Genomic DNA, 13,569 nt, shown 5'->3' with positions numbered 1-13,569 from the left:
GTCTCTGAGGTGACTGTCCAAGTTGACAAGCTTGGGATGGGGTCCCAAGCCTTCATCTTCTCCAGAGGACTGTGACGCTAACTCTAGGGCACACCTCAGAACACTGGTCATACTCTAATTCCCTAGAACAGTCAGCTAAACCAATAGACACACCCGTGCCTCAGGGTCTTTGCACTTCGATGTGGGGAGACTTCTTCCCAGGTTGAAGAGGCTCTGATGGCCTACAGAGCCCTCTTTCCCTCTGCGTAGGCCCTGGTTCCAATATCGCCGTATCAGGAAGGCTTCACAGCCAATCTCTCTAAATCAAAAGCTCTCTGGTTACCTTCTATCCTTTAATTAACTCTGCAGATTTTCTGCTAAGCACTTGGCCTTACTGGAGAGATTATAATCAGGGGTTTATTACCTACTTCCCCACCCCCTACTACAGTGTATGCTGCATAAAAGCAGGGGGCATAGTTTAGTCAGTGCATCATCTCCTGCTCAGATAGCACCAGTCAATAGCCACTACAGTACAGTGCCCTACGTAATCACAGCATTTGGGAGGTAGACCCAGGAGAACCATAGTGAGTTCAAAGCCAGTCTGGGCTACATAGTAATTTTGAGGCTAGTCTGAACTACAGAGACTGACTGTGCCTCAAACAAAACAAAATCCAAAATTCCAACAGTTGCGACATCTATCCTTGCGAAACGACAGAGACCTCTGCCATCTTGCCTCACCCTGTGATGGGAACCTCTAGTCATAACCCATTTGTGTGTCCTGACAAGAGCTCTGGCCTGGCTGGCTCAATCTGCAGCTCTCTTCTGGTAAATACAACTGGTAACCCTAACAACGAAACATGAAGCAGTGCATTGTGGGAGGGGAAGCAGAAAAGCTGGCTTAAAGAGTAAGCCTTGGGTAGCCTTATCAAGCCGTGGGCAAGATAACAATCCAGGGATGTCAAAAGCAGGGTAAAGAAGGTGGGGCTGGCTGGGCAGAGGAAAGGCCAGCAGGGGGACTGCACAGAGGCTTGTGTGAGCCATCTTCTTCCTGGAGGCTTGGGAAGCATGGGTTGCTCATCTTACAACATTTGCCCATTTCCAACAAGTGTTGATTCTGCGATCAAATGTGTCCTCAAGGCAGGCTCACTGGCCCACCAGGGGTAGTAGGCCAATTATAGGAAGAAGAAAACCACCACCACCTACAGCCAGCCCCTGGCCAGCCTCAGTTCCACCACTGGATTGGGTGATAAAATGTACCCCTCAGCAGTCTCCCTCTGTCTGACCCTGTGCAGGGATGCCAGCCTCTCTCCCTCTGCTCATATTTTCTATTGAAACCACAGGCCTGGGCAACAACCCTGAGGCCTCCTGTGAGGAGAGGAGAGGATCAGTTCAAAGGAGCAAGTCATTTTCACAGACAAAAAGAGCAGCCTTCTCACCCCAGGCACCACCTGCGCTCAGCTTCGGTTAGCAATTTCACCTCTTCGTGTTCGGTCCAGCCTCATTTAAACGGTTCAGATCTCGGAAGCCCAGAGTGTCCACCAGAGATTTTCATTTGCCACAGAATCAATAGTGCAAATTTTGTTCCAAAAAATCTGCCAAATCCAAGCCTAAACTTTTTGGAGTGAGCCTGTGTGTGTCATGTGTAACAGACACCCATAAGACAGACAGACAGACACGCATGCACATGAACCGGGCACAGGCACGGGTATGATCACACACTCCACCATCCCCCAGAACCTGTCCTGCTGGATGCCTCTCTGGTCTACACAGTCTCATTCTATACCTGGGAGGAGAAGGAAAGCCTTGGCAGCCCAAGCTGTTCAATTCCTCCAACCTATAAACCTTCCCATGACTTAGAGCTAATTAGACCTGCTTTGCTGCTTGGGGTGGGGGTGGGAGTTGCACAGGCAACACCATAGGCCTCCAACCTATGGCTTCTCCTGGTTCCAGGAACTGTGTTCTGAAAGCTCTATAGTTAGTCAGGTATCTGGAATCCCAGTTAGAGACCAAGGCAGTAGAGAGGTTAGAACCTTTGAGTTCAAAGCCGGCCTTGGCAACAGAGCAAAGCCTTCTATCAAAGAAACAGAACAAAAACCTCAACGATTTCATGATTTAGTCTGATGGCTACAAAATGATGTGAATTAAGTTTTCCTGGTAAGTTGTTTGTACTTGAGTCTATGTGTGGAATCAACTACCATTTATTAGTCAGTCACATATCCCATAGAGATTTATGGTTAGCTTATTGACTTGGACTTGTTTTACTGAATGTCATTATGTAGGCCTATACTTTACACAGGATGCTGATTTAGTTGCATCTTGGTAGGACACCAAGTATCTATGGATTGAGTAGTTTGAAGAATCTATAAAGTAGGAACAGGGGAGTCAAGAAACCCTGAGCCACACACCGGGACTGAAGGAGAGGGTCTTCTTTCTGAACCCCAGCACAGTACAGGGTGGGCAGGACCTAGGTGGCAGATGTAGCTAGGACCTGCCTTCCAACCCCTGCTTTGACACAGGCTTTGTCTGGCGATGGAGCTGTCTTTGCTCAGCCCTGGAGCAGGTTGAAAGCATTAATACCGCTCTAGAAGTTTTAGTTGGCCCCTGAATGCTTGGGGGTGAGATAAAGGAAATGCACACTTTTTAAGACTGTACCCCAAAGTTTCCCCAGTGAGCTTAAGTTCTGGATAGCCACAGTGGAAGTTGTGCAATAAGGTGGGGTTTTTGTTGTTTTGTTTTGGCTTCTTGCCTTCCCTCTGCTGACTCACCTCTTGCCCCTGGCATTTCCCAGGATTGCTTGCCACATAAACTACCTGCTTGAATCCTTATTGGCTGTACTTCTGGGAAAACCTGTGGGTGACTTTTATGTGGGGTACAGAGAAGTCAGGGTGGCTCGCCTCTACTTGAGCAGAAGTCCATTGTTGAACCGGATAAGCTGACCTTGTGGGGCAGACAGTAGGGTCTGCATGAGTTTAGTGGGACAAGAAGGAGCGTGGTGGCCAGAGTTCTCATGGAGCTGAGCTGACAATAGAAAAGTCAAAGTCACTGCTATAAACTGGGGGAGCAGGGGATAGATGCCAGCACAGGAAGATACAGGAACCCCTCTCTATTCCAGGCATGAGTTCCCAGGAGGCAGCTGGGCTGGGGTGGAAGCTAGGACAGTAGCAAAGGAGGAGGATTAGTGAAGGGACTCCAAGACCCCACTCCAGGATTGCTTTGGGGAGGGGGCTGGGGAGCACATCACCTGTGACTTCCAAGTGGTACATGGGAAAAAGCTAAGGTGTGTGTGTGTGTGTGTGTGTGTGTGTGTGTGTAAGCATTTTGCTGAGAGACAGGGACAGAGGCAAGTAGAGCTTCAGGGATTCGAGATTTTGAGATACTAGGGAGGCAATTTGTGGGGTCAACTGTGTAGGTGGCCGTGGGCATCAACAGCAGCGTATTCTCTGAGGTAGGTAGAAGGGTGGTGAGAAAGCCTCCAGAGCAGAGTACAGGGAGGCACATCCCAGGGCAAAGGAAGGAGATGAAGCTGAGAGGCAGCAGCAACAGGTAACTGGGAAGACACAGGAAGTGGCCATCATGGAAGTCAGGGGAGACAGCACAGCCAACAGAGTCAAGGGACACTGACAAAGCGAGAAGTCTAGCTCGGGGAATGATGGGGAAGTGGGAACATGGAGGCTGCTAGCACAGATAATCCCAGGACACCAGGATGGGAGAGCCAGAGCCAAGTGGTCACAGAGTGCAAACAGAAATATAGGAAACAAGCCTCTCCCTGCAGAGTCTGTTCTCAAGCCCTGTGCTCCAAAGAGAAGGAATGTTCTCCCCATCAACACACTAGTTAGTGGCCTTCCAGTGTGTGAAGCCTTGCTAGGAGAGATCCTAGGAAACCCACAAGCCTCTAAACTGGAGAAGGAGGCAAGGCTGTGGGAGGAGAAGGCTGTGGCAAGGGCCCCACTCTTGTGCTGTGTCTTCCTGCCTCTGACACTGGGGACACTGAAGACACTGTTCTCCTGCTGAAAAGTATCCTGAAGACGATCCATCCAGACACATTAGCAGTGGGCAAACTGAAGCTTAAAGAGAAAGAGAGTTGCCCAGGGTTCAAGTGACTCTCAGTCAGAGATAGACCCCCACCCAGTCCCAGGACTCCAATTCTGAGGTTCTCCTTCCCGTGATTCCACAGTTCCCAGAAAGAAAGGGGTGTTGCCAAGGCCAAGGTTGCCAGAGGCTGCAATCAGCTCGTGGGGAGAAAGAGACAGCAAAGTAAACGCACATGTGTCACACATAGCACATGACAATAAGGTGGCCGGCAAGCTGCCTGCAGTAAGAGCAGAGCCGCTCTCCTCCAACACCCAGGCTGTCCCCACACTGGCCACTAAGTGACCTCCTCAGGCTCCATCTCCCCTGAGACTGGCCAGCTCCAGTCCCTGGTCCGTCTCACCACATGTTCCTACTTTCCCTCAGCCTGCCCAGACAAGTCCATGAATAGAACATTAAAGGAAAAACCTTCTAACAGAAAAAGCAGCTCCCTGGTAGGAGTCGCCCCACTAAATGTCAAACGCAGAGCAAGGCTTCCTGCCTTGTGTGCTTCTTGCTAATGGAGGCACCTTGGCCTCCATATCCCATCATCCAATCGCCCTATAAATAAATCATCGTAAGAAGAATGCCAATTTTCCCCCCAAGGGCCTCATGAATCTCTCTACATAAGCCTATGTAAAGGCCTCCTTCACAATCAGCTGGTCGTGAGCCCAGAGAGAGAGCCCTGATCATTTGGAGGCAGAAGCAACTTATATGTCACCGCCATGGGTTGAGAGTTTGGAGCCCAGCTTTTCTACTGACTCAAGGAAGGCTTTTGCTGTTTCCTGTAGACTAATAAAATTGTCACCATGATGCTAGCACCCTCTGGAAAAAAGCCAGTAAACTGACAAGAGGCTCTGTCTCTGGGGGCTGCGGTGGCTCGTCCCCTGGCAGACAAACTTTAAGTCGTGCCCACCCACCCCCTTATAGGGTGAGCCACACACCCACTCACCAAGCTTTGTCCCCAACATGTGGCACACAACCACACTGGCCCACCCACTCCTGGACCCCCCAAACAAGTGTCTCACCATCCTGCCATGGCATCAAGCCATGCTAGTGGATGGGAGCGTGGGTGCCAACATCTGTGCCAGTGCATTTGGGGTGCGCCGCTTTGTAACAGCAAGCATGAACACTCTGAGAGCCTGTTGAATGTTCACCAGGTATACATGCGCTCATGCTTGCTAACGTACACACACAGACACACATTTACAGGCACTGCTTTGGACCAACCCTCTTGCTGTGCCAGCACAGAAGTCCCCAAAGTGACTGTCATGAATCAGATAGATGGGGCTGCTTGCAGTTTCATCTCCAAACTTTGCTGACTGATATGGGCTCAGAAGCACCCACTGTATCTATTAGATCATCTGCTTCCTGAGTGGAGGGAAGCCTCCCCTCTCGGGAAGGATTTTGCTCTTTCACACCTCAGGATCCAGATAGACTCTACCTTGCTTCCTGTGGGAATCTGCTGTGATTGGAAAGGTACAGAACCATCCCTGAGTCCTGCAGGTGGCATCCTGGCTGGTAGGCTATGGCTGGACCATAACAGGAGAAAAACCAGTATAGGTGGCATCATTTCTCTCAACCAGCCTGTCAGCTGCCACCTACCCAGGCCAGCACATTGCTCCAGAGACCACCCTCCCACCAGTGTGGGTGCGGTTGTGTTGCTCCGTCCTATTAGCCTGGGAGAAGACCCAGAGAGAGCAGCCTCTAGGGAGGGCTGAGAGCACATGACCAGCCTAAACAAGCCATGGACTTGGGCCTTTCTCAGGAATTTGATGCAGGCAGGAGAGCTTCTGGCCTACTGTCCCACGTCTGCTGGCAATAAAGAACCCAGAGCAAGAGCAAAGGGAAGGGATGTATTCACAGGACTCAGAGGGGGCATCAAATAGAAGATCCAAGAGACAGTGGTTGAAGGCTCTGGACTCCAGCCAAGAAACTTTCTGGGGGAAACTACCAGGACACAAATGATTCATCAGCACCCCACAAAACAAATGGCACAGAAATGAAGACAGATGGGCACATGAGCTGGTGGAGCTTAGGGGTTAAGAGGGTGCGAAGAGTGTGGGCTCTTCACAGAGGCTTGGACCAGGCCAGATGCAGCGAGAGGCCAGGACCCAAGAACTATATGAATCTTCCTGGTGTGCTTCCTTTTCTTTTTGTCCTTATTTTAATTATCTGTGTGTGGGAGTGTGTGTATTGCATACAGGTGCCTACAGAGGCCAGGAGATGTCAGATCCCTGAAGCCAGAGGAGCTACAGGTGGTGGTTGGGAATGTTGGGAACTAAGCTCTGGTCCTCTGCAAAATCCACAAGCACTCTTAGTGGCAGAACCACCCCTCCCCAGCTTCCTCATCTTTAAAGTGAGAATAAGTGTACTTGGGTCTTGCTGCAGATGGCACATAGCTTAGCCCATAGTAAGTGTTAAGCAGATATGAACAGCTTTGGCTAACGGGAGAGCACCGGTTGGCAGAAGTGGGGCTGATAAGTTAGGAGAGACAATCTATCCCCTGCTGTCCTGATGACATCTGAGATCCTTCCCAGCTCTCTCCTTCAAGTATGCCTGGAGATCCAAGGTGTCTTTGACTTGCTCTGGGGAGATGCTGACCCCTCGTGCATGAGAGATCCCTCCCTCACTCAGTCCTATTTACTGATTTCCTTTTTCATTTCAATTTTCCCTCCCATATTGCAGTACTAGATAAGATAAATGCTCTACCACTGAGCCACATCCCCAGTGTTCTCCCTCCTTCCCTCTCTCCTCTCTCTCTCTCTCTCTCTCTCTCTCTCTCTCTCTCTCTCTCTCTCTCAATCCTCCTGCCTCAGTCTTTTTAAGTACCAGATTATAGCCATGTGCCACCAGCTAGCTCCCTGACTCACTTCTACCCAGGGTGGCCTGGCCATCACACTCAGAGGAAAGGGCTGCTTCCGGCACTCAGTGCTGAGGTCCTGCCTCCTGCTGTCCCTGGAGACTCTGTTCCCGGTTGCCAGCTATTTTGCTTCCTTGGCCATCTGTTCCCTCCCTGTCACCTCCTTTCTGCTTTAACCTTAGCCACTACTTCACTGCAGATGGTACCAAACAGACCCGTTCCTGACATCCTTCATGATGCCTGCTCCCTCTTTCTCAGTTCATCGGCACAAACTGCTCTGTCCTTTCTCAGGCCCCATCCAAAGATGTGTCAAAGAGCTTAGAGGTGGATTTACCCCACAGGTTCCCCTTATTTGTGTCCCATCTGTTGGCAATCCTACCTCAGGTTAAGAGGCCCAACCCCTACCCTTCCCTTCCCTGCCTTTTCCTAAGGAGACTTCCTCTTGTCAGACTTAACCAAGAACATCTCCTGGCTCTAAACACACATTCACTATGGTTCTCTACCAGCCTTGCCATAGTAATGTTGAGCTTTCTGAAGGGCTAGGGGCCAGTGGGTGGAACAGAGCCCAGATCTGGGGCTCATTCCTACAGCGAAGGCACAGTATTCATGTCGGAAGTTTGGGTCTTAGACAATTTCCCTATAGAAAACAGACCTAAAGGAACTGACCCCAAGCTGTCATGACAGGAACTGGATCAATCACTGTCTACCTTGTCCAAGCTCAGCTCTGTCCTTACCTCCCTTAACTCTGGGTGTATAGACACTGCCTTTGACTCAGCATGCAGGAGGTTTCTGTGAGTTCAAGGCCAGCCTGGTGTACATGGAGAGTTCCAGAACAGCCAGGGCTATACAGTGAGACTCTGCCTTAAAACAAGGCAAAAACTGCACCTGCACGCCTTCTTTCCAGCTACAGATGAGACCAGCCTCCCCACTTCACAAGGCAGTTCCCTCTCTCTTTCCTCTCCTGTAGGGTGCCCTTAAAACAACTCCTTTTTAACTTTTGTGGAGTAAGGATCAGGAGCTAAGAAGGGACACAATCCCCCAGTAGGCCAATTACAAAGGAAGAATTTTGGTGAAGTTGGTTCCACCAGGCTGCATCCCTAGACTGGGACAAAACAGGTTGGGGACATTTAAATTCTACTTTTGTGCCTGGACTTGGATTAAAGAGGCCAACTCTCTCTAGAAAAGAGCTCATATGTCTCTCCACATCTTTCCCCCAGCAGAAGACTGTTTTGGTCATCCTTGCAGTCCCTTTTCTATCTCCACTGGGGCTAAGAAGACCCAAGTTGCCACAGCCCTGGGTCCTCAGTGTTCTCAGAGAGATGCAAAGATGAGCACCTCCTTGGAGAGACTCTCACATCACTAAGAGAACTCTGTGGAATCCACCAGCCACCTGACAGCACCACACTGTTTTCTCCCTCTGCCTTCTCCCTCCCCCTCCCCCCAGTGAAGAAACCCACTCAGCTACCCAGCCAGTCCATCTGGGTATGGGCACCAGGAAAACACAATGCATCTTACTAGGTTGCAGGCCTTAATCTAGCACTTACTGAATTATTTAGAGATGGCATTAACTTATAAATGAGTGTGTTTGACTGATTTTGTGGTTGATGTACAGATAAATCCTAATGAAAGACAACTACACGATTTTAAATTATTAATTAGACTGCCACTTAACAAAGCTTATTTGGCACTCTATTTCCTTGCTTAACAAGACAAAAACTTTAAGGAAAGGGCCCTGTATTAGCCCAGAGGCTCTCGATTTGCATTCCGTTTTTATCGCTCTAAAAATGAAAACCATAGATCCCGACCTTAAGCAGGCAACCCTGGCACAGCGAAACCCCCAGCAGGCCGCTCTTCCTTCCTGGAGAATGCTGGATTGCTCAAGGCCTTGCTTGCCCTGATGCCTCTCATCTCTCTTGACCAGAGGCCTGCTTTTTATATCTCAGGTTCTGTGGAAACACTGGCAGAGCAGCTGCCGAAGCCTTCAGCACTGTCAGCAGCTAGATTTCGCTCCAGAGGTGGTGGCCAGTGGAATCCATTTAATAAGAGATAAAGATATCTCCCCCAAACCCCCAAAAGACCCGACAGGGATAACTCTATTTGGACAATCAGAAATCAGATTGATGACTCCCATGGTCAGGGGCTTATTTACTGCCTCTTCTCTAGGAGAGTCCCTTTTTTTCTTCCTTCAACCCCCCTTCCAAATCATAAACGATAAAACTCACTCTAGTCCAGGACCCCACGTAGGATCCTGCATCAGTTAGGCAACTATCTTCTCAAACCAACCTATACACCTTGCTGTTTGGAGCTTTTGGGAACAGATCTACAAACAGAAACTTCAATGGCCGCCTCCCTTGGCCTTAGCCCGAGGCATGCTTTGGCTTTCGGGCACACACCTAGAATCCACACAAAGAATCTGAGCTTTCTCCACATGTGTGCAGAAGAGACAAATCCATGGTATTGGATCAGCGCCCCAAAGAGGAAATTGACCGGGAAAGGACCAAAACAAAAGTCATTTGCTCACAGTGTCCCAGGAGCAGGCTCCAGGCCACCCACGCCCCGCCCAGCCTTGGCAAGGGCTTTCTCTGCTCTGTTTCCCTCAAGCCAACCCAGGTGTGAACTTCAATTGATGGAATCTCTCTAGCCAACCTCTTCTGTGCTGGGAGAAAGAGCCCAAGCCTCCAGTGGCCACCTCTAGAGCAAGGAAAAGATCCTTCTCCCAGGGAGCATCGCCCCAGAATGCACTAGGCTTATCTAGAGCTGGGCTAGCAAGGATACTAGAGAGCTACTGGAGGCTGCTGGAGCCTCCCCTGGTACCTAAGCCATATAAATAAAGTGTGTGGGCTGCTTTGTGGCTCAATCTTAACTGTAAACTGCCAAAAGACAAAAGACCAAAAGGGAAATGAGATGTCGGTTCTTCCCCATTATCTCCATCACAGACCTGCAGCCCAGACATGGCAGCCTTTTCAAAATTGTCTGGAAAGCTTTCCCCACTAGAGCGAGTCTACATGCTCCATGCCCAGACTTCTCAGACTCCACTGTCTCCAGCTCTGTAAAAATCACCTTCCCTGTGCAGACACACTGGCCTGCACTCCAACACTGCGGAGTGGCTCAAGTGACTTTCTGTGTCTTTCTGTAGGAAAAGGAATTGGTGTAAAGCGGTTCTTCTAACTAATGCAGAGACTTGCCACACACCACAACGAAAGGCAGTGTGTCGTCCACCCCTTCCCTCTTCGTACTGTACCGACCCACGTGGAGGGCACAAGTCACACGCAAGTTTGTGATTGTTCTTACACGATGGGGCAACCAAACCTTCACGGTTGCCTGAGGCTGGACCACCACTCAGCCTTTTCGCCTCATAACGAAGGCGTGGCTTTTTCACCCACCTGTCTGACCTGCTTCTCTGGGTCCCTCCCATCTCCCGGTATCTGCTTCTCTCCGCCCATCTCAGGGCTTCGCTCCCCCCCTACCTCTGCCACCACCCCCTGCCCGCTTTCTCCTTCCCCATCCTGCTGTGAGGTCAGAATCCTGTGCTTACGACACCTCGGTCTGTTGCCATGGAAACAGGGGCGGATTAAGGCTGGAGCGAAGGGATCAGGCCCCTCCGCTACCTGAGCTCCCGCCTCAGCTGGTTCCCGCAGGGCGGGAGCAGCTAGCTCAGGCACCAAGGCTCAGCAGCCACGGGGCCGAGGCAAGGGACGCGGGGATCCCAGCGGGGCGCCACAGCTAGCACACTGGGACCTCAGAGCAAAGAGATACACAGAGGTGGGGAGCAGAGGGTAACGGGTCCACGGGCTCACGTGTGGTCACCTGCCCTTTCTGGGCCAGAGGGACAACACCTAGAACGGCAACCACGTGGGGGCGCGGCAGGACTTCCCCGACACCCGCGCCAACTTTGCTCTGCTCCTGCTGCCAGGGAGTCTGGGCGAGGTGGTCGCCGAGCCAGCGCCCGTCAAGTAGAACCTGGCTCCGGCCGCGCACACTGCCAGCATGGCCTTGGCGGTTGAGTCTCTCTAATCCAGGCTTTAGGAAAGTTTAAGGAACGGGACTTCAGGCACTTGCCACTCCCCACCCTCGGTCGCTGAGTGCTCAGCGCTGGTCCCCGGGGATAAGGCTAGAATGCTGGGAAGATGCCTGCGTCCCGGCGCGCCTCCTGAGTTTGGAACGGTGGTGAGCGCCGGGGCCGCGCGGTGACTGACCGCTGCCTGCACCCAAGCGCGGGTTGTACTCGGTGCTGAAGCAGCAGAAGCAGGGGCGGATGCCCGCGCAGGGGATGGAGCCTGCAAGTGCAAAACTTTATAATGGCGAAGCAAAGGTCCCAGGAGGCCAGCTCCCTTTTTACCAAAGGTTTCTCACTCTAGGCTCTGAGCCCTCAAGACAGATCCCTGAGGCCTGGCAACTCGATCCATGAACAAACCCCGTGTCTCGCAACAGGCCACCAAACGGGAGCTCAGCTCCAGCAGCAGGCGCACGGCGGGTGCCTGTGACAAAAGCCAGCCAGCTAGCGGGGGGCTGCTTCCAGGACCCATTTCCCTGACGTTCGACGGCTCCCGGGGCTTGTGGCTCGGCCCGGTTTCATCTAACTCCAACTTGCCCCTGAGGTTCCAACTCACCTTTGCGAAGCATGTTGGCCACGGGGCCGCCGCTCCGAGGTCGGCCTAGGCGCGCTCCCTCCTGGGGTCCAGATTCAAATCCCTGGGCGCCAGCTGCAGCTAATCCGAGCGCGTCGAGGCGGGGGCAAGCCGGGAATCCGCTTGTGCCCGGCGGCCCGGTCCCGCAGGGGCATGGTGAGCCCAAGCCCGGCGCCCGGGGCACCGGCGCCTGCTTGCAACCACGGCGCTGCCAACCAACGCGGTGCGCTCGCTCAGCCCCGGGGCGAGCGGCTTGCTCGGCCGAGCCGGCAGCCTGATTCTGCCCCCTCAAACACTTAGCAGGCGGTTTTGAGGGGGACGCCGCCCCCTGGCCGGCCAGCCGATGTCCCCTCTTCCCCGCCCCCTCGGGCAGCGGTTGCTGCAAAAGGGCGCTCGCACGCACAGCACAGCTCCGGGAAAGCGCCCGGCGCGCGTTTGCAGGACCGAGCGATCCGCCGAGCGGGGCGCCTCCCTTCCTCCCCCCGGCTTCCCCCACCTCTCTTCCTCCTCCCTCCCTCCCTCGCTCTTCAGCTCCCTCCCTCCCGCTCCGCTCCCCGCCCCCGCTCACGGAGCGCCTCCCATACAAAATTTATGAAAGTGCTCTCAGCTCGCGGTGCGGAGCGCCGTCCTATTCCCAGGGCAGCGGCGCTCAGCCGTGCGGCGCCGCCTTCCAAGGTGTTTTCGCTGCACCTGCCCCCGGGGACGATCCTCGGCCCGCGTCCGTCCAAGTACCTGCCCCAGTCCTCCGCGGGTCGTCGGGCCACTGGTCGCCCTCCCCAGCCCCGCAGGCTTCTCCGAGCACGCACCCGCAGCCCAGCCCCCTCCTGTTTGCCCTTCGCGGCTGGAGGTCATCAAGAGAAGCGGCTGGAACCGTGTACCGGCTCTGAGCCCCGATGACAAGTCCAACACCCCTGCCCCGTCTCCTCCCTGACCCGTTTCCCTTCCTTCCTGTGAGGCTCGACGGCTCTTCCCTGCCCAGAACTGCTCCGGTGACATAGCCAGCCGTACCCCCATCCAGAGTCCCACTGTTCTCCGGGGGGTGGGGGGGAGATGAGCGGGACAGCTAGCATTCGGGGATGTCCATTTGAAAATTGTATAAAGAACTATGGGAGTTCAGGTGGGCTATCCCCTGCTGGAAAGTCCCCTTTAGTCCTACACAGACCCCGCCCATGAGAGCATTCTCCAAACAGGGAGGAGGTACCGCCTGGAAAGCGGGTCGGTCCTGCAAGGGGCCCTTTGGGCCAAGTGTGGAGAAGGTTCAAGCCAGTAGAGATCCTAGGTGGAGGCCGGCACCCCCTACTGGCCTGCGATAAGAAGGACTCCCTATAGGAAAAACACTGGGCCAGGTCACTCGTGGAACATATTAAGAGTTATATGTATTACACTATGTGGACATTCAGCCAGTGAAAAAGAGGAGGTCCCTGTCCTCTTTAAGTTTATATTCTTACAAAGTATAAACCAAAAGAGAAAAGTTCAGATGATGGAAGTCTCTGGAAGAACTAGGAGCAGGGTGTTGCCCTGGAGCTGATCCGGGATTCCGAGTGGGGGGTTGGAGTGGGGGCGGAGCTGATGTGACAGCTGTCTTCTAAACAGATCTAAGTTCTCTGTGGAGTAAACTTGGCGACGTGATAGGAAGATCAACAGCAAGGCTATTATCATTCATGCCCCGGTACAAGACAGAACCCTAAGCGGACTCTCCCCACACACACTTTGAGCTGGGTGTGAGGGAGAATCAGGGGCTCTTGAAGTCTGGGTTCAACAGGTTGAGAGGAAAGGACACTTAGGACAGAATGCACAAATGTTTGAAGATCCTAAGTAACTTTATTTAGGACACTCTTCAGCTTGGTTCCTCTAGGGTTGGGAACACAAAGTGTTCCTGCCTGACCCTGACCACCTGAGCCTTGGCAGACTAAACTCTCGGAAAGAGCTACGGGAGACACTCCATCAAACTAAAGCCCAGAGAGGCTAGACAACTTACTCAACAGCACCCAGTAATCAGTACTAAAATGTGGGCCTGGATGAGGGCTTTGC

At 52.8% G+C, this 13,569-nt stretch overlaps 2 protein-coding genes across 2 annotated transcripts in view; both read right to left on the bottom strand.

The window, feature by feature from the left end:
• RTN4RL1 (reticulon 4 receptor like 1) overlaps nt 1-11,644 on the bottom strand; it is a 70,119-nt gene extending 58,475 nt beyond the window's left edge. Inside the window, exon 1 of the mRNA XM_080922742.1 lies at nt 11,521-11,644. Within this exon, the coding sequence (XP_080778868.1) occupies nt 11,521-11,533 (13 nt within the window). The 5' untranslated portion in view covers nt 11,534-11,644. The remainder of the gene's footprint in view (nt 1-11,520) is intronic.
• SMYD4 (SET and MYND domain containing 4) overlaps nt 1-11,652 on the bottom strand; it is a 192,892-nt gene extending 181,240 nt beyond the window's left edge. The window contains exon 1 of the mRNA XM_080922740.1: nt 11,521-11,652. The gene's annotated coding sequence lies outside the window, so the exon portion shown is untranslated. The remainder of the gene's footprint in view (nt 1-11,520) is intronic.
• Between the last annotated feature and the right edge of the window lie 1,917 nt (nt 11,653-13,569).

Source organism: Micromys minutus, assembly GCF_963924665.1.
Source record: "Micromys minutus genome assembly, chromosome: 10".
In the NCBI taxonomy this organism is placed as follows: Eukaryota; Metazoa; Chordata; class Mammalia; order Rodentia; family Muridae; genus Micromys; species Micromys minutus.
The sequence above is the reverse complement of the archived record's forward strand: the minus strand, read 5'-3'. Positions and strand labels throughout refer to the sequence as shown.